Below are 23303 nucleotides of genomic sequence, written 5' to 3' on the forward strand. Positions count from 1 at the left end.
ACTCCATCTCTGAGTGTTTAGATGAAACTAGACGCTGACTAACAAACAAGCCTGACTGTCCCAAACAACAGCTCCAGATGAGAGCTTTAAATATTACAGAAGGTCTGGCAACGATAAGATTATACGAGATTCTTCCAGAAGAAATAAACCTGAGTGAGAGCGAAACAACAGTAATGTAGGTTTTAGTAGAACAATAAAAACCTCTTAGGTCAGTGTTATAAAACTTTGTCCAGTGAACAGTCTACATATGACTTCTGCAGCTCTGTTCATATTTAATGATCCCAGTAGTGGACTCTAAACACACTAAGACATATGGAAGACACAACATGTGTAGTTTTAGCTAAATAGAATGTGCTTCCAATCATCCACGATATAAGAGTTAGTGGAACCTCCCTCTCTGCTGCTCGCTGCCAGTAGAAGTGATTTCTGTTCTCTTGTATTTAGCAAAAGCTGCCTTCAATCCATCAAACCGGTGTCTGTTCCCACTTACGCAGCCTCCCACCACTCTGCATGAGAGGCTGGAGCCGAGCCACACTGAAATCTGATCAGTTCCCTCAGACGTGGGCCCACATCTGCACAGACTGGTGGTAACTGGGTATTAATTACTATGGAGGAACTACCTGCTGCTCTGCGCCTATCACACCCACATGCACAAGATGAGAAAGACAAAGCTGCTTCATGGAATCTGGGCTGAATAAAAAGCTGCATACAAAGGGCTTTGTCTGAAATGACAGCAATCTCTGTGTGGGTAGTGAAGAAATGCATTGAAGACGTCAGGCTGATTAGACTTCCTGGTAATCTGTTCTTAGACATCCTAGTGGCGCTGAGCTGTTACCATCAATGAGCTTGTTAAGCTGGGTGCCTCCGGTGGTCTCAGCCGCCTCGCTCCTCCGGGACCCTTTGCGGTATCGGATCTTGTAACCCGTGATCTCTCCATTCTGCCCATTAAGCGGAGGAGGCTGCCACCGAAGCAGTATGCTCTGAGGAGGGAAAGCAGTATAAGCAGTTAGACACAGTCAGGCCCATGCAGGACCATCTGCTGCTGGAGCTGCAGCTGTAAAGGTTCAGCAGGTAGCGTCACACCTGCTCACGGGCCGTGGAATGACTTCCCTCAACCCTGAAGCTTTACTGTTCGCCAGAAACACATGTCCCACGTCCCAATCGTTGCAGAGGTATAAATGAGTCGAGGGCCAGAAAACGCCAGCGTGAGCTTTGGTAGAGCCGTACAGACTGATGCATCAGGGAGGAATAAGCCTATGAATGTGAGACGTCGGGTAAAACGCGTGTGAGCAGAGAGAAGGCCGGACGTTTGTTACAGGCTGCCACACGGTCGCAGGATTCATGCATGAGAGTTTGTGTGTTTAAGCAGACAGGTGGGGGGCAGCTCAGTGTGGGTTCGAGTTAATTAACGCTTCCCCACTGTCACACTGATGCACAAAAGCCTGAATACACGTACAGGGCGCACAAACACTCCTCCCCAGCCGAGTCGAGGGAATCGCACAAATTAAATTTGTGTTAAGTGTGTTCAATTATTTCCATTTTTCTTATTACACTGTCAGTCCGGAGCAGTTGCGTGTTGCTTCACTCGCGTATTCGCCTTAACCACGAGAACCTGCTTAATTGAGTTCTGTGAAATCACAAGGGAAGGTGAGAAGGCAGTTGCCAGAACGGGAGAAAAGGCGCAAAATAAGATCACAACAGCACGATTGTGGAGCTGCCTTGCAGGTAATAGATGCGCGTCTCTGCTTGACAAGGCCCAGAGAAGAGATTAAATATGAAATGCATGTTAATTAGTTTTTTCTCCAGTTCCACTCGTCTGGGCGTCTCAAACAGCTAATTACATAAACGCTTTGTATGTATATAATTGCACCACAATTACAGAGTTAACGACTGTTTACATTGAAAATTAGCGGCAATAACAAAGAAAAAACGGAGACGACTCATTTCAATAATGTTGGGAATAAAGGATGCCCGACGTTGTTTCCCAGTGTTAAATTGCCTGGTCTGGGACTGACTGAGGAGGACGCTGGATCCCCTCCATCCATCCACAGCCCTCCTCCTTTACTCTTAGCATTAGCATGGGAGCGATTTCTGTCTACTAATCTCCCTGAGAATCCCTCAGCATGGGTGGCTAGTTGTCACTCAGGCTGCCAGTGTGTGATAGGATTGTCTACTAGTCCCTTTTCTAGGCTGCTCTGACACTTCCTCGCTCGCTCAAGCTCCGCATCAAACGGCAAAGGGCTAAAAGCGCGACTGCCGTTTGGTAGTCGATACACACGCCCTGAGGTTTTCCCTATCTTCTCCCCTTGCTGCTCTCTGTTTGCGCTTGCTGCCTCTCGTCAGGAGTGAGAAATGTCTTTTGTAAAATTTAATCCATCACTGGGGTGGGAATATGCAGTAAATAGGCCTAGAGCTGCCTGTCTGAACATCAAATAGCTTAAAAAGACAGACAGCTGAGGTCAGTTTCCTGTTTTAATCAGGAGCCTGTTGTGAAGCCTGCAGCCACCTCAGCGCCTTTTATCAAATCAAGAGCTTCATGCAAAGACTACAGTAGGTTTAAGTGTAATAAATCTGACTTAACAACTGGGCTTAAAGTCTAAGATCTTTACTAGGCCATTCACAATTACATCTTAAGTTGCAGCAATGAAGTGTTGCAAAATACTTTCAAAGCCGCTAGCTTTGAGCTGCAGGAGTCCTCAGCAGATAAACAGCGATACAGAAGATAAAACTTTCTGACAGGCAAGTCTCCTGCCAATGACTAGATCGATGAGGGTTCACACACCCTCTCAACCGGCTGGCGCTACAGGCTCCAACACAGCTAATCACAGAGAAGCAATGATGTTCTGAGCTGCAGGCGATGTGTCTGCTCAGCTGTGCGTCTGGGTTTTTCTGGGTTTCTCCTCATATACGCTGAGCCACAAACGGCCCGTTCAGACGCTGTCTGTGGTGTGTGTGTGTGTGGGGGATTGTGTCCGGTCCAGGCGAGTCTTACCTTGGAGTTCTGGACCTCCAGAGTGAGGTTCTGAGGAGGAGCGCTGGGTACTGTGAACACAAGATAAAGCAACAAGCACCACATCAGTGAAAACAACCGCTTCTACATGGTAACAGTGGATTCATGGCTTGACAGCTCTTCAGCCAACGCACCGTCAGACAGGGTGCGCACGGCCACGTCCTCGGTGGAGACGCCCGGGCCGTGCTTGTTGTTGGCCACCACACGGAAGCTGTACTCCGTGTTCTTCTTCAGCCCGGTCAGCGTGTAGGACTGAGCATCGATGTCGACATCCTGAAACGGAGGAGGGAGAAAACGTTAGCAAGTCAGCCCTCAGTCTGAAAGAGGCTGTCGGGTATTAAAACAATTAAGGTTCAGTTTAGACGTCGGGACATGATGAATGAACATCAGTGTAAGGCTGATGTATAACAGGACGGTTTTTGATAAGATTAGCTGGAAAAATAAAAAAACAAACACTTCTGACAACTTGATAAATGCTGAGATACTGCTGCTTCCAAGTAATCTCTCAAAATGGCACAGCTACAAAATGCGACGCTTTCATCACACTTTCATCACACCAACATTTCAGTTTGTAATTCTGTGGAAAAATGTCATCTTCCGCTGAGACGCAGATTATGCCTTCTGTGATTATGACTTTTCGCTTTACAAATTGGGCACGCCGGCACATGTCCAATTACTCCGAGTCAATTTGCATTCAGCTCTTTGCCTGTGACATTTTTAAATGAAAAGCAGAGACTTTGAGGAAATCTAATTCTTCCAGAGCAGTCAGGTCTCGGCCCAGGGTTCAGATGGTCGGCGTGACCTCGGCGCTGCCCGTTTCCTGCACGGCCGTCCCTGCTCCGTCTGCATAACGTCCGCTCCGCTCTGGGCCTGCACCTCTTCTCCTGCGTTCTGGCGCTCCTCTCTTGGGAGCTGAGGCATCATTACTCAGTGCACTGGCTGACGTTTCATCTATTACCATATTAAAGACTTTTTAATGCCTCACTGGTTTGCACACTGCTACTGCTGGAACTGACTCAATGCCGATGCAGTGAGATTCCAGTCCTGTGTGAGAGTTGGACCTGCAGTGGAGAACCAGGTGGATTATAGCTGCATTCTTTCCACGCAGTTGAGATGCGCAATCAAGAGTATGACCGTGAAGAGAGTCCTCTGGCAAATGAGTAGCAAGCCCTTAGCTCAACACAAACCTCATTAGCACAAGCATCCACACTGAACCCAGCAGATCACGTGTCAGATGGACAGCGATAAGAAATAATTTAGTTGACCTTAATGGAGTAATTATATTTAGACTGTGCTGGTTTTACTTGTTTATTTAAAATGATCACCAAACTATGACCAAAGCCTGTTTCTGATTTAGGCCACTGTGTCACAACCTACCTGCTCGTTGCCAACGCTCTTGTCTGTGTAGTACAGTTTGTAGGTGAGGATCTCTCCGTTGCCGGTGAGCGGCTTGTCCCAGGTCAGGGAGACGGAGGTGGGCGTGTTGGACAGCGCCTGCAGGTTGGGAGCAGGGCCGGGCACCTGGACTGGAGATCAGACAGAGCAGACGTTGGAAAGCGACCGAACCTGAGGGATTCTCCCTTTTTCTAACCTTGGCTGAATGTGGATGCATCAGGCCACCGTGAACGCCTGAATTCTTAAAATTGCAGCCAAATCCCATTTGTGCATTACATCTCTGCCGCAGCAGGCGCTCAGAAGGCTGCAGTTCTTTGGGAACCGATCCGTCCCCTCTGAACGCGGCTGCAGCCATGTTGATTTTCCTGCTGATAAACAAACCGAAGGTGCTCCTCAACAGAAACATCCACGTGTGCCTCGCATTTCAATGACGTAGTCCTGCAGCTCACAGAACCTGAGGTATCACTGTGGTGTTTCTCTTAACATTTAGCTACGACGTCGGGCAGGATTAGACCCAGAATGTTTACGAGACAGGAGTTTAAATATAAATATAAATACAAACATAAACATGCTTAAATTGGAGCCGGCAGTCAGGACTTAAACCTCGGAATAAATATTTTACTCCCCATTTGACGAGCTGGAAGTGAAAGCTCACATGACAAAACACGTCTCTCAGCCTTAATAATGGGCAGCTGCTCTGCTGAAACCTTGTTGTTCTTGTTGGAACAGATGAAATAATGATGCTGGATTTGTGTTGGTTCTCTGACAATAAGCAACACGCGGCAGCGGAACACTGTTCAGGTACAGCTCGCTGTTGCCCTCATGGGGGGTCAGGCTGCTGCTGCTGCGGGCATCCATTAAGGTGAGTGTTGTGTGTGTGCATCTGTGCGTCCTCCAACCAAGGACGGAGGCAGAGACCCAGCGGATGACCCACATGGTGACAGTGATGGAGCCGCAGCAGATGCTGGAGGTGAGGGACATCCAGTCTGACAGTGTGTTGGGAAATCCCCTTCCTAGCACTTTTAAACATGGGTGAAACTGAGAGATGTGGAGGGAGAGCATGAGAACCACCTCGTCTCCACAACACGTCCAGAACGTCCTCCAAGCCATCATTAATAAGCTTCTGTCTACAGAGGCTGGGAGACTAATTCCACTCAAGGAGGCGCGGTTTAAACCAACGCACACAGGGCTGACAGTCGAGGCTGAGGAGCAAACATGAAAAGGCCCATGCATTTGTGTGCTCTGCCGTTGGGTGGTCTCCCTCTGCTCGTCCCGTAGCGGCTCACGTGCGTGCGTTTGCTCCGTTTGAAGCGAGGACGAGGACAGAATGCGAGTGTTTATTTGCTGCTCCGTGTGCATCCTGCTCCGCGTTTCCAGCCGTACGTGTCCTGTTTACTGAGCGTGTGTGTGTGCGTGTCTTTACCTTCTGCCTGGGTGGCCACTTTGAGCGCAGCAGAGCTCTCGCCCGGCCCGTTGCTGTTGTGGGCTACGACCCTGAAGCGATATTTGGTATCTGGCATCAGGTTCTGAACGGTGACTTGCATCTCCCCCGGACGACTCGTGTTCACAACTCGCTCCCTGGTGTCGAGGAAAAGACACAAACACGAATACCCATGTTAGGACTGTTGTTTAAATAAAAGTCAGCTGAATTTAGGTTTGTGATCCAGTAAATTACTGTTTTTCTAGTTAGTGTAGCCTTGACTAATTAAAGGAGCCTTTGTCCATTCATCAAAAGAAATATATCCAAATTTAAAATGACTGAAAACAGAAAAAAACTCTCATTTTAAAATCAAGAGTTTGGCATTAGGGCTGATAAAGGTCTGCTATTTTAACTCTATGGATGGAAGCAGCATTTCTCTGTCCTTGCGTGTCCTCTATACATAATGAGGATTCAGACCAGGTCAATAAAACAACAGGCTTGTGAACTGTTTACATCTCTGTTAAGATGAGATCCTTCAAGGAAGGAAGTTTGTTTTAATTAATACTCCCTTTTAGACGTTAAAAGCTTTAACTGCCTCGACTAGTTTTTTCATAGTGATCTGAGACTCGTTCACAGGCACGTGTGTATAATGGGAAGTATCCTCCTGGTGGTAGTACGGGGTAATGTGTGTACAGTACCTGCTGGTTCCCTCCTGGCTGTAGAAAACAGAGTAGGTTAAGTCGTCCCCGTGCGGTTCGGCCGGTTGGCGCCACGTCACCTTGATGAAGCGGGTGGAAACCAGCGAAGCCACTACGTCCCGGGGGGCGGAGGGGGTGGGTCCTGTTGGACCGGCTACACCACCGGAGCCTGGCGTTACATGGTCAGTAGTGTTAGGAGTCAGTGAGGGGGGCGGGGGAGAGAGCAGGGCTACGTCTTAGGGAGAGGAGGAGGAAGGAGGGGGAGCAGCGTGGGGTGAGGAGGGGGGTCGGGCAGGGGACAGTGGCAGCGCGTGGGGAGGGATGGGAGCAATACCACGCAGAGGCGTCCGGAAGGGACGGTGAAGGAGAGGAGAGGAGAGGAGTGGGAATGACAGTGGAACGAAGGAAAGGAAGGAAACAAAAAAGAAGAAAAAACAAAATAACAACAACGTAACAAAAAAAAGACTTTTGGTGCAACAAGGAACCACAGAAATAAAACGACCCTACTACACTGACGAAGCTGACAAATACAAGCACGATACAGGAGGGACTACACATGCAGATCTACACACAGCTCTCTAATGTCAGGGTAGTGGGAGCAGAACACACAATCACACATGTTACTCTCATAGCTCGTCTTCCTGCCAATCATTCGCGATAAAAACATCCCAGTTCAGAACTAAGAACGGTTCCAGGCCCGGAGCGCAGACCCGGACCCTCGACCAGCGCACCCCATCACATCCCACAGCCTCGCCACAGAAATGCCAGCAATTTCATGTGGTGGGTTTTTCCCTCTTTCCTTTGCCTGGCGAAACGAAACCATATGGAAAAAATGTCAGTCCGGATGACATTTCCATTTGTTTGCAGGTCAGTGAAATTGACTGGAGGGCAAAGCTGAAATACAGAAACCAGTGTAGTGTGAAAACGCTCCGTTATTACCAGAGGAGCCGTGTTGAAATGCAAAGCAGCCGGCGGCGGCTTCTCTGTCGTAGCCAGTGGCCCAACCACTCATCTGGGCTTTCAATATTTGTTTACATTTCAAACTCCAAGAGTTCGCTGGCTTTTCTGATGCAGTGATGTAAGGAATTAGCAGCGCATCAACATCCACATACACGCGAAGCCTGTTTATAGAACTGACGCACTGCACTCGCACAAACCTCGAAGGGTTTCGGCTTCAGATCTACACAGGAAACTTAGGCCAGACTACAGCTCTGTGAATCTTTACTGTGTGACTATCCAACACCTGCAGATGATGCTCCGCTGGGCCTCAAAGCTGGAAGTTGACACGTCCACCACTGAACCACATCCAGTCAGTCAGAACACAGCCAGCAACAATGAAAAACATTATTTGCTTCTACCAGATGCTGCGCAATTATCTTCCATGGACGGTGAAACACACACAATAGGGAAGAAAAAAATCAATCACAGCCCTGATATCTCACATCAGACTGGTGACAATATCACAGCATCAACAACCGTAACCGGCATAAAACAACTAACAGGATACAAAATAGATTGAAAGGCTTTTGATGAGAAACCAGTCTGAATGACTAAAGCATGAGCACGTTAACACAATGCAAAGCGAAGCGCTCAGTAGGATCTGTGCTAGTTCCCAGTCCCATTACTAATTAGACTGTTACCACCTCTGATTAAATTCCTCCATTGTGTTGTTGCCCAGTGTGAATCTCAAAACAGCTTAGTGTAAATAAAAAGATTCAACTTGTCGGTATTTTGAAGAAAATACTAACTCTTTAAAAAATGATCCCGCAATCAGTGTCATACTGAGAAACGCATTGTGGGAACGGACTAAAAAGCATTAGAGCCAGTTTACATGGTCTCCCTCTTGTCAGCTGCATATAATTGACATGCTGGGCAGCGTCCTGTGTCCTTTTGACAATCTGTCTTGTACATGCATGCCTAGAATTGTTACAGTAAGGAGGTGTCAGCCTCACGCAGCCGCTGCCAAGCTCTATTCATAGCTGATTAATAGTATCATTAGTCTCTGTGCCAGAGGTAATGAATGGCTGGCATTAAGGCTTAACGAAGGTTACTCCAGATCTTCATAATAAATCTGGGAAAGCAATACGCAAAACAGCCGGGACAAAGACGTGAACAGCAAAGCAAACTCTCAATATGCGATGACAGCAGAGGGAAAAACATTTCTGTAATTAAAATACGTAGAGGAGCATTAAAATTCACATTGAAGCCTTTAGGTGTAAACTCTTTCATCATAAGGTGTGAGTCCACAGATAAAGCCTAGCTCACCAGCCTGGACTGGGCCCCTCCTCCAGAAGAACATAAATCTCCTGAATGCAGATGCCTTCCAAAAGCACTCAGTGCTCAGAGAGGACTCAGGCCACGCCAGCTTTTCATGTCTGATGTGATTCTGTAAAGATGACTTCATACCAGACAGACGTAGCACAACACAAACGGACTGAGGCGAATGAACAATATATTGAAAAGCATTCAGGTCATGTTTCACACAAACATGCAGTGGTTGCATGGGATGAAAACGTAAAGACATAAATCACTGCTTCCTTCTAATGCAGCAGGAAACCATCAGTTCCTCAGAGCAACGATGACTGTTTTCTCCCTGCGATCTCGTTCCCCTCGCTCTCTTTCAAGATAAGACTGGGAAGATATCAAGTCTGACGGCTCATGACATTTGAGCAGCTCCTTAACGCACCCGCAGAGGAAACGGAGTCAGAACCAGAAGAAAAACGCTTCAGGTGAGGACTCGGCGAGAGGTCGACCGGGTCGGTCCTCGCTTCAGCAGAATCCAAGCAGCAACACGTTCACAAGCATCAAACGTTCAGCAAAAGGAGAAACACACAATTAAAGCCCTGCTCATTTCCCTGCAGGTCGGCTTTGACTTCAGACCTTCTGTTTTCCAGCCTCCTTATCGCTGGCCGCGGGGAAACAGACGGAGACACGCTATCGGGCTGCAGAAGGGCGGAGCAGATCAGTGGCTACACACATTCCCCACATTGGAATAATCGAGACAGTCGAGATTAAAGTGCAGCTCAGAGCACACAAAGGCGTTAACTGATGACTTCTCACACACGTAGTCTAGAAGGAAAAAGGTCTGAGTCTCCAAACGCATCAAACAGCAGCTTCTCTGCTTCACTCAACTCCACGTTCCAGGACATGTTCACTGTCAAATGTTCCTAGGAGAGAAATAAGCCTTTATTCATTAAACTAAACACAACTTAATTTCTCCTCACTGAGTCCGTAGTGGCACCAAACGCGACAACGTCCAACAACCTTTGGAGTTCAACAACAAAAACCCCCAGCATTTGTCCCAAACAGGAAATATTACGGCCGCTGTGCGTTTTCATAATGCGTATTCACGTCACATTAGCTCGTCAACCTGACAACCAGGGATGTGAGGAGTCCAGACGCGTCTGACCACAGCTGAGGTGCTCGTGTGTTGTGCTCACTCCAAGGTTTCCTTATCAAGCAGCTAAGAAAGCCTCTTCATGCTCCTGTTTATCAACTAGAAACCTGTCTCTTTCAAACCGTGAAGCAATTTCCTCTCAAATGGCAGTTTGGCCAATATTACATTTATCTTCACATCCAAAGTCAACACTCTTAAATTCCCCGTGGGGCTACACAAACACAAACACGTCAAAGGCATCTGTACGGGGGCGGCTGCTGACTCTGTGTTTGCATCCACTCTCAGCCCTCCGGCAATTTACTATCTGGTAATTTGGTTTTCATAAAGTGACAATTCCTGCTCAGGGTTCGTTCTCAAAATAAACACTGAAACGAGCAGAAAAAATGTGGGAACGTGTAAAACGCCACACGTTTTGTACTGAGGCAGAAAAAACTCAAAGGACTCATTTACATCAACAATAAAGATTTTTGAAAATCCTGATTGTAACGAAATGCACTCTATACTTAAAGAATGAACCATCCACTGTGTGCACGAATGGTACTGTTCCATCCTCAAACTCTTTCCACGACCCATGAGCCACTAGCGGGTATTTCGGGCGTCGCTGCTTTGTGAGCGAGCGACTCGCTCTTATACACAGGCGAAAAAATGCATAATCATGAAGCCAACAACTGCGGAGACTATGGTAAACAATGCAACTCCCTGCCTCCCACCTCTCAGCACTCTGACAAATCTGCATTATGTGCATCACATGCTTAAAGTCCTCCAGGAGAAAGAGAGCGAGGCCTCGTGGGCTGTCTCGCAGGCAGATCAGAGGCAGCCAGCGACGCGGCGCCTCTCCTGAGTGCTCTGCCACCAATGCCCACGACTGGAAACACGTCTTCCTCTCCATCGCTTTACCTCTGAGATACACGGATACAACAAAACCTTTCCAGGGCAACAGAGCAAGCCTTGAATCATGTAATTGATTTCAGAGAAAGCTCTGCTCCTCGGTGTGCACACATGGTGTATACACGCACACTCGATGTGTAAAGTTAGACAGTGAATATTTAGAAAGGGGCTGGAAAGGTCATGCTGGACCACCAGCTTCTGACTCACCGACCGACGGCTGCTGCACTGCTCCAGCAGCAGGATGCCGCCCCCCACTGTGACACCACCCACCATTCCACTTTTAGCTTATGGAAACGGCTCGGCTCTGTGGGGGGGGGGACGCGTGCAAACATATAAAATAGCCCCAGCGCACACAGGGGTCAACTGCCTGTAGCTGAGGAAAGGGTGTAAAGGAAAGTGATGTCTGCAGCCATGTCACGCTTCCCATTACTGCACCCAGAGGACTGTTCACGTCCAAAAGCATCAGAGCAGCATCCTGGACGAGTGTGTGTTGGAGAGAGACTGGGTTATATCGTAAAGAGCGCACGCGTTAGGGAGCGGCCGTCAGGAAAGAGCCGATCCCACACTGCGAACACAGCCGGGCCCTAAGCCGGTGCTGATAACAAGACTGACCTTCAAAAGTAGCACTGACGCAGGTACTGAAGCCTGTTACAATCAGTTTTTCCCTTTTCCTGTGCAAAATAGGCACCTATAACATTTTGCAGTTAGCACTTAGGCGACAGACCATTTATAAAGAGAGGCACAGCCTTTTACCACGGTTGAGTAAATACAACCCATAGAAAAGTTCAGCGCGTAAACACACACACACACACTCGCAGCCGAGAGCGAGTCACAGCACAACACTTCACTGCCATCAGCACCCATAAAGACGGCAATTTGTGGAGGCTGATTTCAGTTCTTCACAATCAATTTAGGCTACAATCCCTCTGATCAGCTTCCTACAGCCCCCAGTGGGGGAACACGTTCACTAATCACTATCACTAATGCGGTGTGGGCGTGCACAGCACCAGCCCTGCCTGTGTGCAGCTCACATCACACCCCGTGCGCACATTTTAGAGTTTGATCCTCAGATTGGAATTTCAATATATTCTGCTTTAAGGCAGAATTTTGTGGAATCTATTTGGATTTACATATGATTAATATTCTCCATCACTCGTGATTTTTTAATTATTGCCTTTTTTTGTGGATGTAAGCATTAAGAAATATAAATGCAGCGTTCTAAATAAAGCGACATTATCTTATTCCTTTAATCAGCAGTAGCGGCTGTGATACAGTCAAATAAAGCAGTCATGACGGCACCGGCAGCTACGCGCTTTAAAATTCAAGCTGTTGGGGAACACGCACATTTAGTGAATCCTAGAGTAGTAAAATGTCTTTTCCATTTAAGTTTCCCATCGCAGTATCTGCTAAACGGTCTCACAAGGACGACAGCGAAAAAAGGAGCAACGCTGACTTACATAAACAGAACGCTGGTTTAAAAATTACAGTCATGGAGAATAAAACTACTTAACATCTGAACAAACAGTGGATGGAGCTTCACTGACGCATACGCTGTCGGTGCAGTTAACACTTCCTGTCTGGTCTTAGGTTGGCGTTGCAGACTTCCTGTCTGGTCTTAGGGTGACGATGCAGATGTTATCTAAGCGTCACGCGTCCTCGTGGCCGCGGAGGCAGAGCGGCGCTGAGAGCAGCGCGGCCGTGAGTGAGTCCATGTTCATCCCAGCGGTGATGACACGTTCTCAGCAGTCAAACGTTCTCCGCTCCTCTCGCGCTCAGGATGCAGCCTGTGCCCACAGAACGCGCCGCCGACACATTCACATGCTCACAGCGTTAGCGCTGGCGCCCGCTGGCCCGGCCGTGACCCTGCGAGCAGATGATGGAGCATTCCCTGAAGTGGCCGGGGCTTTTATTTAGAGCGGGTGAAGTCTGGCTGCAGGGACGGCTCTTCCAGCGTTCGATTCGCACGTCTTGATTTGAACAGGGAATATGGGCGGCGCTCTGATGCGGCGGCTGCTTCTGTTGTCGGAGGCGGATAATCTTAACAATTTTTCATGTCTACCCGAATTTAATTCAAACTCAGTTTCTTTGCTTCTTCAACATGATCCAGTTACATTTTATATTGCACAGATCTGAAGTAAAGTAAATTTCTTTCTTCAGCAACAGTAATAACAGCTCCACAGTATCCATCGCTGACGATAGTTCTGGGACGGAGGGCGCCTTTTAAGCAGCGCGCTTTATTTTCCCCTTCGATATCAACTCGAGTACTTCTTTGTTTAATTCAGAAGAGAACAACAATTGGCATCAGCATCAGGATTTATTTGAACATAAAAGGCTTGTGGCGTGAACGTCTGCACACAATCACATCAGTGGATCTGCTGTGTTACATCTCTCATGGGTTCCAGTAGTCCACAGCATAATTACTGCCTGCGCTGAAGCAATGCAGCTTCGCTGTTTCAGGGTCTGTTATTATGAGTTTGTTGGAGATATGAGTTCTGTTTGAAAGATCTGTAAGGTTTAGTTCAACATTAGCTGGAAAATATTGGGAACAGGCTTTTGTTTCAGTTTAGAGTCAGCAGGCTGGAACGGCTTCCATCCAGCAGTCTGTATCTTTATTGTGCTTGTTTTTGATATTAGATTAAAGTCTGCAAGTAAAACGTAACGATTCGATTCATTCATCTACTCTTTAGACGTACACAGACGCACACAGGCTGCGCTCACCTTCTACTTCACTTGGTTTAGCAAATAGGAATCATCTAAATAAAACTGATGGTCATGTTCATTAGGTGTTAACATTTTGGCCCGGGCAGAAGAAGAGATGCAGAGCTCGTGTTTAATTTTGGTGGTTCCATAAATAAGGCACCAAACTTTTGGTTTCTGAGTCAGCTGTGAATAATTGATCCTCTAATGAAGGTAAAGTATATGCAACTCTACAAACATCCTTTCCATTATCCCCGCGTGCCTGTCGCTTAGCCCAGCGCCAACGCTGGGGCACGGCGCGCGTCTCAGGTTATCATGTCAGCACTCAAACACGCAGGGAGGAGGCGGCTGAGGAGAGACAGGAGACACAGCGATCAGTCAGGCAGCGATGAGGCACCTCCACCTCTCAGAGGGGGTCGGCTTCCACTGCTGGGAGGGGAGGACAGGTCTCCTCTGTTTGCTGCCACAGGCCTACGGTGGGTGGGCGAGGGGAACTAATGGCAAGATGAGGGAAAAGATGAAGAGGACGGCTGATGCAGGAGGATAGAAGAATGTACAAAGGTAGACATGGTAAAAGACATAAAGGGGCTCAAATCTGTATGATTTCAACAACAGCGTGAATAAAAGCGTTGCATCTGTGTCATCCGTCATCACAAAACATCCTGATTCACAGGTAGAAAAACAGCCCGTCACAAACCTCACTGGACTGATACAGCAACAAACGGCACCGAGCTTTGACTAATGTCTGTCTTTGCTCCAAAGCTGTTGACGTATTTGCTAAATTCAGTTGCATCAGTGGCTAAAACAACACACTCGTGCACCCAAAGAGGCTTTCAAGCTCTTTGGTGAAGTACTTGGCTTAGGCACTAGGAGGCAAAATGTCAAAACATTATTCATGTGAGCTATGGGAAAGTAGGAGAGAGGCGACGCCGAGAGAGTGAAGGCAGCAAAGCATATGGAACAAGCAGAACCAAGTATTCACATGCAAATTTAAGTGCATGTCTCAAATTTATGCAAACACAAAAATGCAAAAAACATACACTTAAGATAAAAAGTACCTTGAGAGTCTGCAGTTCTCTTGTTTTCCACCGTTAAATGGAGATTTGTCAGCCTGTTTCACATTAAGCTTTTAAGGTGCTCGGATTTTAACCTCGTAGCGTTTGACAATAGTCAACGAAGTGCTGTTTGCTTTGTCCCACGTCGGAGTGTAAAATGTAAAACAGTGCGAGCAGCTCTGCACTGCCTCTAAACAAAGAGCAGCTCTCCATCCAAGACGCAACCCACACACTTGAGAGACTGATGACTTCACAGCCTCGGCCTCAGCCAGGATGGAAAGATGACCGTCACACAGGCAGGTGCTCCACCACGGCTTAACAACCCGCGCTCATTTCTAGCTGTAATTACTGCTGCTAGACAATAAAACGCTCGGCTTCAGGCTGGCTGTCGCTGACATGTGACTACCGTGTATTCCCCTGAATGACATATGTGCTGCCTCTGATTCATGTCCCTCAGCACCGCGACGACAACAGCCCAGCAATCAGCAGGGACTCGTGCCAGCGACTGCTGCTGATGGGATTCATAATGCAGGGACCCAAAGAGAGGGCTGATTTCACACAAACTTCCTGCATCAGAAGATGACAAGCCTAAATGTGGCAGCTTTACAAGCAACATTAAGAGGCTCTCACTTGGCCTGCATTACACCACATAATTAGGTCCCCTTGAGGTCCACTTCTGGCATGTTGGGCCTATTTTCCCACATCTGTTTGCAACTAGTTGACCCATATTGCACACGGCGGTGGAACGTCCAGGATCATTATCTGAGGCGGCAGCGTCCTATTTTTGGCTTCCAACGCCCAAAAAGTTGTTTAACTTTCTGTTTTCACAGTGTGCTCACTTTCTTACTCATCCGCTGTCATCTACTACAGTTTAAATGAACACCAATCCCTATAAATACCTGCCAAAGCACTGTACACATGCTAACAGCTGACAGCTGACCCTTCTCCATTCCAGACATTCACGGGTGGGAATTATTGGTGGAGTCACATTGAACTGCAGCTGGCATTGTCAAGATGCAGAGATTATGAGCACTAATGAATAATAGCCAACTCGTAGCCGCTGGGCGTTTGGATGCAGTTCACTCCCATTGATTTCCCTGTTGGGTGAAGACAGGTTTATCCCCGTGGCAAGTCGCGGGCTTTTCTCCATGGCCTGCGAGGCAGCTTTGAGACAGACGGGGTGAATTCCTGGCCCCGTTTCAGGATGCTTGGAGCCTAACAGGTGTGAGCAGGATACCTGACTGAGGTGAAACATGCGGGGGCACCAAAGAGCAGGAGGGGCATTTGTGTAGTGGACAAAGGCGCCCAGCTGTGAGGGTGTAGTCCCACAGGGGAGTATTCAGGTCAGCACAATTAACACACAAGCCAGTGTGTTGGATTATCACAGATAGCAGGTGGCTATAAAAGAGGGGAGAGGAAGTGGAGGGGACGGTGGCAGATGGCTGTAGAATGGTGTGTGTCCATTCTCAGGAGCAGAGGAAGAAGGAGAAAAGAACAGAACAAAGTGTGGCCTCCGAGGTAAAGGCTAGATTATACAGAGATTCATTACAGCCTCAGAATTCAGAGCCTCATCCACAAAACACAAACAGATGTGGAAGACGAGCCGATTTAAACACGTTCGCATCGATTCACCATTTGGAGTCACAAACTGCATCTCTGAGTGAGGAAATTACTCTGACACGGCGAAGCGAGCGTTTAAAGAGAGCGATGCACAAGATGTGTCTGAGCCCCAAATGTCAGCAACGGGAATCAAGCATCTCAATTATTCCTTGTCTGTGATCCCAGACACAGATCTGATAAGAAAACTAACTGATGAATGAACAGTAAACAACAACACTTTCTCCTGTGACAAATAAAAGCCAAAGAGACTCTGTGATCATTACGGATTAAACACAGAATTACTCATTCAAAGCCTCACTCAAAGCAAATGCTGTGCAGTGTCAGACCCTGCACTTCTTCATTCCATTTAGCTTCAACCCACACACAAAGGAACAGACTTGGGGCCATGTAAATTGGCAAAACCCTTGTCAAGGCTATCAAACACAGATACACAACGAGCTGCAGGTCATCATTATTTCTGACTTAATGTCCTCCAATCAGAGGGGATCACACAGCTGGGGGGCCACCAGTTGGACACCCCTATGCTAATCCATTAGCCACCTGCTTCCAGTACGGGGACGTTCACGCTTGATTGAATTTTGTCATCTTCAACTAAATGAGGGAGTCTGAGTCCACAGTGATGATTAGAGTGTGAGGAGACGCCTTCATTTCCTTTTCACCTTTATTGTTGCGCCACTGTTTTATTTAGTTATGCATTGTGTGTGTTGTGGACCTTGAACGCTTCTTGGAGAGCTTTTACTGGCCCTGTCGTTGGGCTGGTTATTATCATGAAAATGAAATTGCATTGCAGTTTCTACAATAATCAGACACAACGCGTCTATAAAACATTAACCGCATTTCGCACTGCTGCTTCCTTTTTTGAGACGCGGTTTTGGCCCTTTGTGCTGCAGTCAGCAGCTCCACTGTGGGAGTTAAGTGTGTAAAAGAAGCAAGGCCATGCTGCAGATCGCAGGTCTCCTCACTTCAGCCAAACCTCTATGAGTGTAAGCTGCGGGAACAACACACAGCTATTGTGTCAGCTTTCCTCACAACACTCTCGTTACACTAGTTGTGGAATGGACTGCGTGCACCGTACTTTGCCCCAGATATGCTTGTGTTCTCAGAGTCCCCTCTGGTTTCATTTCACTGTTCACTACACATTCTCGCTGTCTCACACCTTGTGCAGAGCCCAGAATTCATTTAGGTGTTTACAGATACACAATACAGCCTTTTTACCAAGCCAATGGGGTTTTACAAGCTACTAAAAGAGAAATTGTTGAAATGGGCTCTTCTATTGTTTTATTTAGAATCACAAATCATTGGCAGGAAGAGCTACAAAGAAAAGAGACTATCTTAAATTGTAGCTAATAGCTCCATGCCTGTGACAGCTGAATATGTGCTAGGTGTTCTGTAGCTTTAGCCGTCTGACTAATCAGACACGGTTCATTTCTGAGTCACTGCTGCTGTCGTCCGTTTAGCGTCGCATCTCATCAATCGTGTGCTTGTGTCACCTTTTAAAAAGGAACAACCTAACGGCGCCGATCTGATCTGCACACCAGCACCGGTCCCAGTGTTTGACGTACCGTGATCCAGGATGATGAGCTGCGCATTCGACTGGATGTTGCCGGCATCGTTTTCCGCAAGGCACTGGTAGAAACCCTCGTCTGACTTGACCAGACCCAGGACCTGCAGGTTGTGCTCCTTCTGCAAAACACAAGGAGGGAAGTTAGGCAGAAACTCAAAGACAGAAACTCATGCAAACAGTTTTTACTGCAGAAAAGGTACAATTACAAAAGCACTGAACCTACAATTATTTTGAAGTAGTCACTGGGGATAACAGCGTCTCCATTCTTGACCCATTTAACAGTCGGGGCTGGTGACCCTGAAACCTCACACTCGAAGACGATATCCATGGACTCATGGGCATAGATGTTGGCCGGCCGCTTGACAAATTGTGGGGGGACTGAAACACATCAGAGACAAAGGAGTCAGGATGGTTTAAATATAATAATCACATGTGCGGTCAAAGACCTGGGAAATTGACTTAACTGATGAAGCAAATGAGCAAATTAGAAAGGATGGAAAACATGTAGGAGTTGTATTTTCCATATGAAATTCACTAAGTAATTTGTCAGACCTAACCTGGCACATCAAAGGCCAGAACTCTGCTCTCTGCCAGCAAACGCAGAAACCCAAACGCTGCCATGCCTCCCCTTCAACTGTCAAATTGCCAGTTAAGAGGGTGGAAGCAGCAACAAACGGCATCGTCGAACACCGACTTATCCAATTATTTTTGTCACACGACTGTGACCCTTTTAGACCGTGGCAACGCGGTATTTGATAAAAGGCTCAATAACCTCTGTGCCTTTTTATTCAGGGGTTAGTACAGAAGTACAGTGGGTTAGCATGCTACACAAATCAAACAGTTGCAGATCTGCTCTAGTCCTGGTAATGAGGGCCAGAAAGGAGTTATTTGATCTAGCAGGGTGATAGAGCGCCTCATCAATCTGTCCTGGAGCAAGGTCACTGGGAGTGCAGGGCCCAGGCCTCATCCTCTCTCTATAATTGGACTGAACGTGTTGTGAAAGGAGACGGAGTAAGACAGACTGTGCATGTGTGTGTGTGTGTGTGTGTGCTCTGATAAGCAGCGCCCTGACTGACCACAGCTTAAACGCTGCATTGTTAGTGAGGTGGTGTGTGTGAGGCTCCGCCATCGGCCTCCTGGGCTGTGAGCTAGTTATCAGGGCCTATTTAGCCACCATTCACATGGTCTGATTGGATATTGGCTGCAGTGAGTAGAGACCGGCAGCTTGTGAGGTGAAGTCATCCTCATCTGCTTTGTAGCTTTGCCTGTTCTGGTTTAATATGAAATTACTGGACGTTATTAGATCAGAGTTTGACTTGAATTTGTTGTAGCTGCTACAGAGCAGCCTACAGAGACGTGTACTTTAACTGAGGTTTGTCTGTCCTCATCAGGTAACCAGACAGATATTTGTGTCGTCCACTGGTCCCACTTTATAATGACTGCAACAAATTCATATACATTTACTGTATGCTTCATTCAGAAGCCAAAAATAAACAGATCTGTCAGTCATCAGGTCAATCTTCACCCAAGCAGGTGATAGAGGAGAATACTGACCCCCCCTGGGCTTGATGATGGTGGTGAATGCTGACGAATGAGACAAGGATGGAAATTAGAGTGGTGGTGCCTGTAGACCACATCGCTGTACGACTGTCAAGGAAGCTCTCACCTGTGTGCGTATGTAAATCTGTGTGTGTGTGTGTGTGTGTGTGTTCCAGCGTTCCCTGCAGGGGGATGTGTGAGCTGTGAATAATGTTTCACAGTGTGGTGTCCTCTAATCGCCGTGCAGCACAGGCAGGTGGAATCCTTGGTTTACACTGGGATGTCAGGGACATGGCACTGAGACACCAGTGAGCCTGTGCGCGTGCGTGCGTGTGTGTGTGTGTGTGTGCACGGCTGAGGCTTGACTGTGACTGGACACTTCTTTCATCCTATCATTACTATGCTGTACATAATTTCATGTTGAGCTTTACTGTTGACGGGTTTGATGGTGACTGGGACCCTGCAGCTCCATTCATCTCTCTCTCGGTTCCAGAGCTTGTATGTTTCCCTGGCTCTTAATCTTCCTATAACTCCCCGTCTATCTCTTCATCTTCGCCCCCCACTCTCCATGCACCATTTTCTCTAAATGGAGTTCAGACATTTGGAACCTATTGGACTGAGCAATGAGTAGAATCACCTAAATATACCAATAAACTGTGTGTGGGGGAGGGGAAAGCTATCAGGACGCAACAGAGTGTGAAGTGAGTGTGTGTGTGTGTGTGTAGAAGTAACTGCCTCAATGTTAGATGACCGTCCTTAATTTGCTGTTTAGAGAATCATATGTGCAAAGCTGGACAGCAATGAATGAAAAGTACAGGCTGAATGAGCTACAGTGAATGATGTGGGATGGTTCAACAGCTGAGGACGAAACTGAGGCAACGATGTGCTAGAAAAAAAAGCAAAGGAAGGTTGGACTCCAGCAAATATAGACACTTCACTTATACAAAGATAACTAACACAATAATAACAACTTCAAAAAGGGAAAATTAAGCCAATGTTTACTCAGTTTTTGTTACTGCACCTGACTGTGACTGTGACCACAGGAAAAATTTGATTTTCTATTCCAGTACACACCAAAAAAGGCATTAAGTGATAATCTATCCTTCATCAACACATGGATGACTTCACTAAACTCGAAGCTGAGTGACCACTGCTGATCTGTGTATTACACTCATTGGTGAAATAACAGAAAAATAAAGGCAATAAAATGAAAGGCTGAAGCAAAAACAGGGTGAAAAACTGAGGGCAGTTCTCTGTGGTCCGTATTATCGCTGTAGCCTTTAGCTTAATAAAAGAAGCTTTAATGCAGACTTACACAGACTCTAGTGAACCACTAAAAGAGGGACACAAAAAGGTCGTGCGTGTGTCTCACTCTGAGCTTGTTAAACAAAAGCCCACAGGATCCCTAAAGGGATTCCGGGCATATTATTTTCCTTAAGGCTTCATTGGCAGAAAGAAGTAAGGAGAACCCGTACACACTGAGTAAAACTATGTATTGTCGTGTCAGTAAGAAATATTCCCCAGAATGCGGGCGCCAGCTGTTATCTAAACAGGCTTTAGAGAAGACGGCTGGAGCTGAAGGAGCCGAACATGAGAAACATTCCATTATCGCGCTGGACTGGCCGGGGTCCAGTTAGCTTCATAAACAATAGCCCCCAGAAAAGCAGGGTGTGCGCCGAGGGTGGAGGTTGGCCCGCTCTAATTACTGTACACATGCAAACCTCCCAGAGTAAACGTCAGTCCCCTGACAAACACACACTGGATCAGCACCAGGTGCTCCTCTGTCCCTGCTCGTCGTGGCATCATGAAGATCTGGCTCAGCTGGAATCCAACCTCTCACCCTGGTTGAGACGACGGCAAACACAGGACCGGAGCCGTGTGCCTCTGGGTGCTCATCAGCTGCAGTCGCTAAACGGAAAGAGCCTTTCATTTCAGCCTGCACACAATTTCTGTGCGTGAAGTAAAGGAAAAGCAAAACACTCAATGTGTGTGAATCCATTTTCTCCTTTGCTTTTACAGAAAACTCTTCTTGTGTCTATTTTTACCCTTTCTATATCAAAGTATAAACACTGTGATAGCATGAGGCCAGCGCTGATAAGGTTTCACTGACTCAGAGTCCTGTAAAACGGGAAACGTCCGTGTTTGTGGAGAAACTATTTTTGTCTCACACACACACACAGAGACACACAGAGACACACAGAGACACACACACACACACACACACACACACACAGACACACAGACACACACACACACACACACACACACACACACACACACACACACACACACACACACACACACACACACACACACACACACACACACACACACACACACACACACAGTCCAGGTTTGGGTGGTGCCCCACTCACGCATAATCAAAAGCTGCTGCTAATTCATCCTCCAGCCAGCAAAATGGAGGGTGAGAAGTCACAGCAAAGTCACATTAACCCGCTCACACAGTGTCTGTGCCCACGATGTGATAGAAGGAGAGCTAAACGCTATTAGCACCGGTTACGGCATGATTAACTTCAGCTGTCCTGTAACAAAGGGACACGTTTCCATTAGCTTTGCAAATGATTGTGGTTTCGTCCGAGCAAACAAATAAAAGCTGATGAAAAAGCTTACAAAAAGCCAGCAGCTATAAAGGTACAGTTTCACCTGGTTGCCGCAGCAAAGGAGCCCCTAAGGTGTTTTAGGAGGCAGCCATAGGAAAAATTGCTTTGGCACCACTATAGATTTGTACTGGATTGATTTCTAAGTGCGGAAGCGTAACTAGTTCTTGGGGGAATCTATTGACCTTCCAAGTGTCACTTGTCTTGTCAGTGAAGCAAATCAATCCCACAATCTGGTTTCTTCATGAGTCTGGACAAAGCAAAAGCAATTAGCTGAGTGAGTCTCCAGCGAGGGAACAAACAATTCTATTGTATTACAATTATGACTTTGAACAATGTATCAGCGATGCCGATCAATCAGTCTCGTCACAAAGAACACGGAGGCTGGAAGCGGTCAGGTCGAGGGAAGTCTGACATCCTCGTCTGACCTGATTTCAAATCACTGTCGTATGACAAACAGAGGCTGGACAGGTGACGACGGCTTTGTGACCTGCAGTGAAGCTGCGAATGAGCCTCAGGGTTCCTCGTTCTGGAATTAGTGCTGTATTTCACCAAACTCCAGGAAGACATCAAACCATTTCACCAAAATCACTGCATTAAAACTATTATACATGAAACTCGACTGTGCACTTCTATAAAGTAGGGATTTATGATAATAAACTATTTGTTTATATAACAATATAATATAAAGTATTCGTTGCTGCTGATCATAAGTGCCGTTAGTCACTCTGTTCAGACCTCATCGTCGTCCGTCCACTTCTCTGAAAACGCAGCCTCCCTTTGGTGAGCAGCACCTCAGCTGGTGTTCCGGTTACAATACAATTCTGAATGCACATCGTTCATGGTGCTTATTTCACCCCTGGGATACGAGTCCACGCTGCATTTAATGAGCACATTTCCAAACATAATCTGCTGATATTAAGACTGTTTTTATAGATGTTGGTCTGAGTGTTCTCACCTCAGGAACTAATGAAAACCCTCCAATCACCAGTCTGTGCCTTAATCTTTGCCTACAACGTCGATTTGTTTGAAGTAACATTTTCTCTTCCCAGCTATAACTATAACAGCGTGTTCAGGCTTTGGGTGAACATCAATCTAGTACATGTGGTTGTACAGCAGAAAACAGAATGTGGGTCGATACAGGTACCTTGTACTGTGAGCTGGGCCTGGGCTTCGATGGTGGCATTTGGACCGTCTGCCATGCAGGTGTATGTGCCAGCATCCTGCTCTGTGAGATTAAAGAGCTGGAGGCTGCCTCCTCCCAGGATCTGCACGCGGCCATCGCTGAGCACAGGAGAGAAAGAAAAGAACGAGACGTTTATTCATGATGTCTTCAAATATGCGTTTATCACTGTTGTTTTATCTGATACTGGAGATCTAAGACTGACGACCCTTTAACATC

At 47.0% G+C, this 23303-nt stretch overlaps 1 protein-coding gene across 16 annotated transcripts in view; it reads right to left on the minus strand.

Annotated features, from left to right (window-relative positions):
* neo1a (neogenin 1a) overlaps positions 1-23303 on the minus strand; it is a 101403-nt gene that overhangs the window by 13417 nt on the left and 64683 nt on the right. For 15 of the 16 annotated variants that reach the window (XM_029144951.3, XM_029144952.3, XM_029144941.3 and 12 more), the window contains exons 5-13: positions 23049-23185; positions 17968-18122; positions 17743-17863; positions 6524-6758; positions 5829-5983; positions 4388-4536; positions 3145-3283; positions 2993-3042; positions 836-980 (exon numbers count right to left, since the gene is read on the minus strand). In XM_029144951.3, the coding sequence (XP_029000784.1) occupies positions 836-980; positions 2993-3042; positions 3145-3283; positions 4388-4536; positions 5829-5983; positions 6524-6758; positions 17743-17863; positions 17968-18122; positions 23049-23185 (1286 nt within the window). The remainder of the gene's footprint in view (positions 1-835; positions 981-2992; positions 3043-3144; positions 3284-4387; positions 4537-5828; positions 5984-6523; positions 6759-17742; positions 17864-17967; positions 18123-23048; positions 23186-23303) is intronic. The other variant, XM_029144942.3, reaches the window with a different exon arrangement.

Source organism: Betta splendens, chromosome 3, assembly GCF_900634795.4.
Source record: "Betta splendens chromosome 3, fBetSpl5.4, whole genome shotgun sequence".
In the NCBI taxonomy this organism is placed as follows: Eukaryota; Metazoa; Chordata; class Actinopteri; order Anabantiformes; family Osphronemidae; genus Betta; species Betta splendens.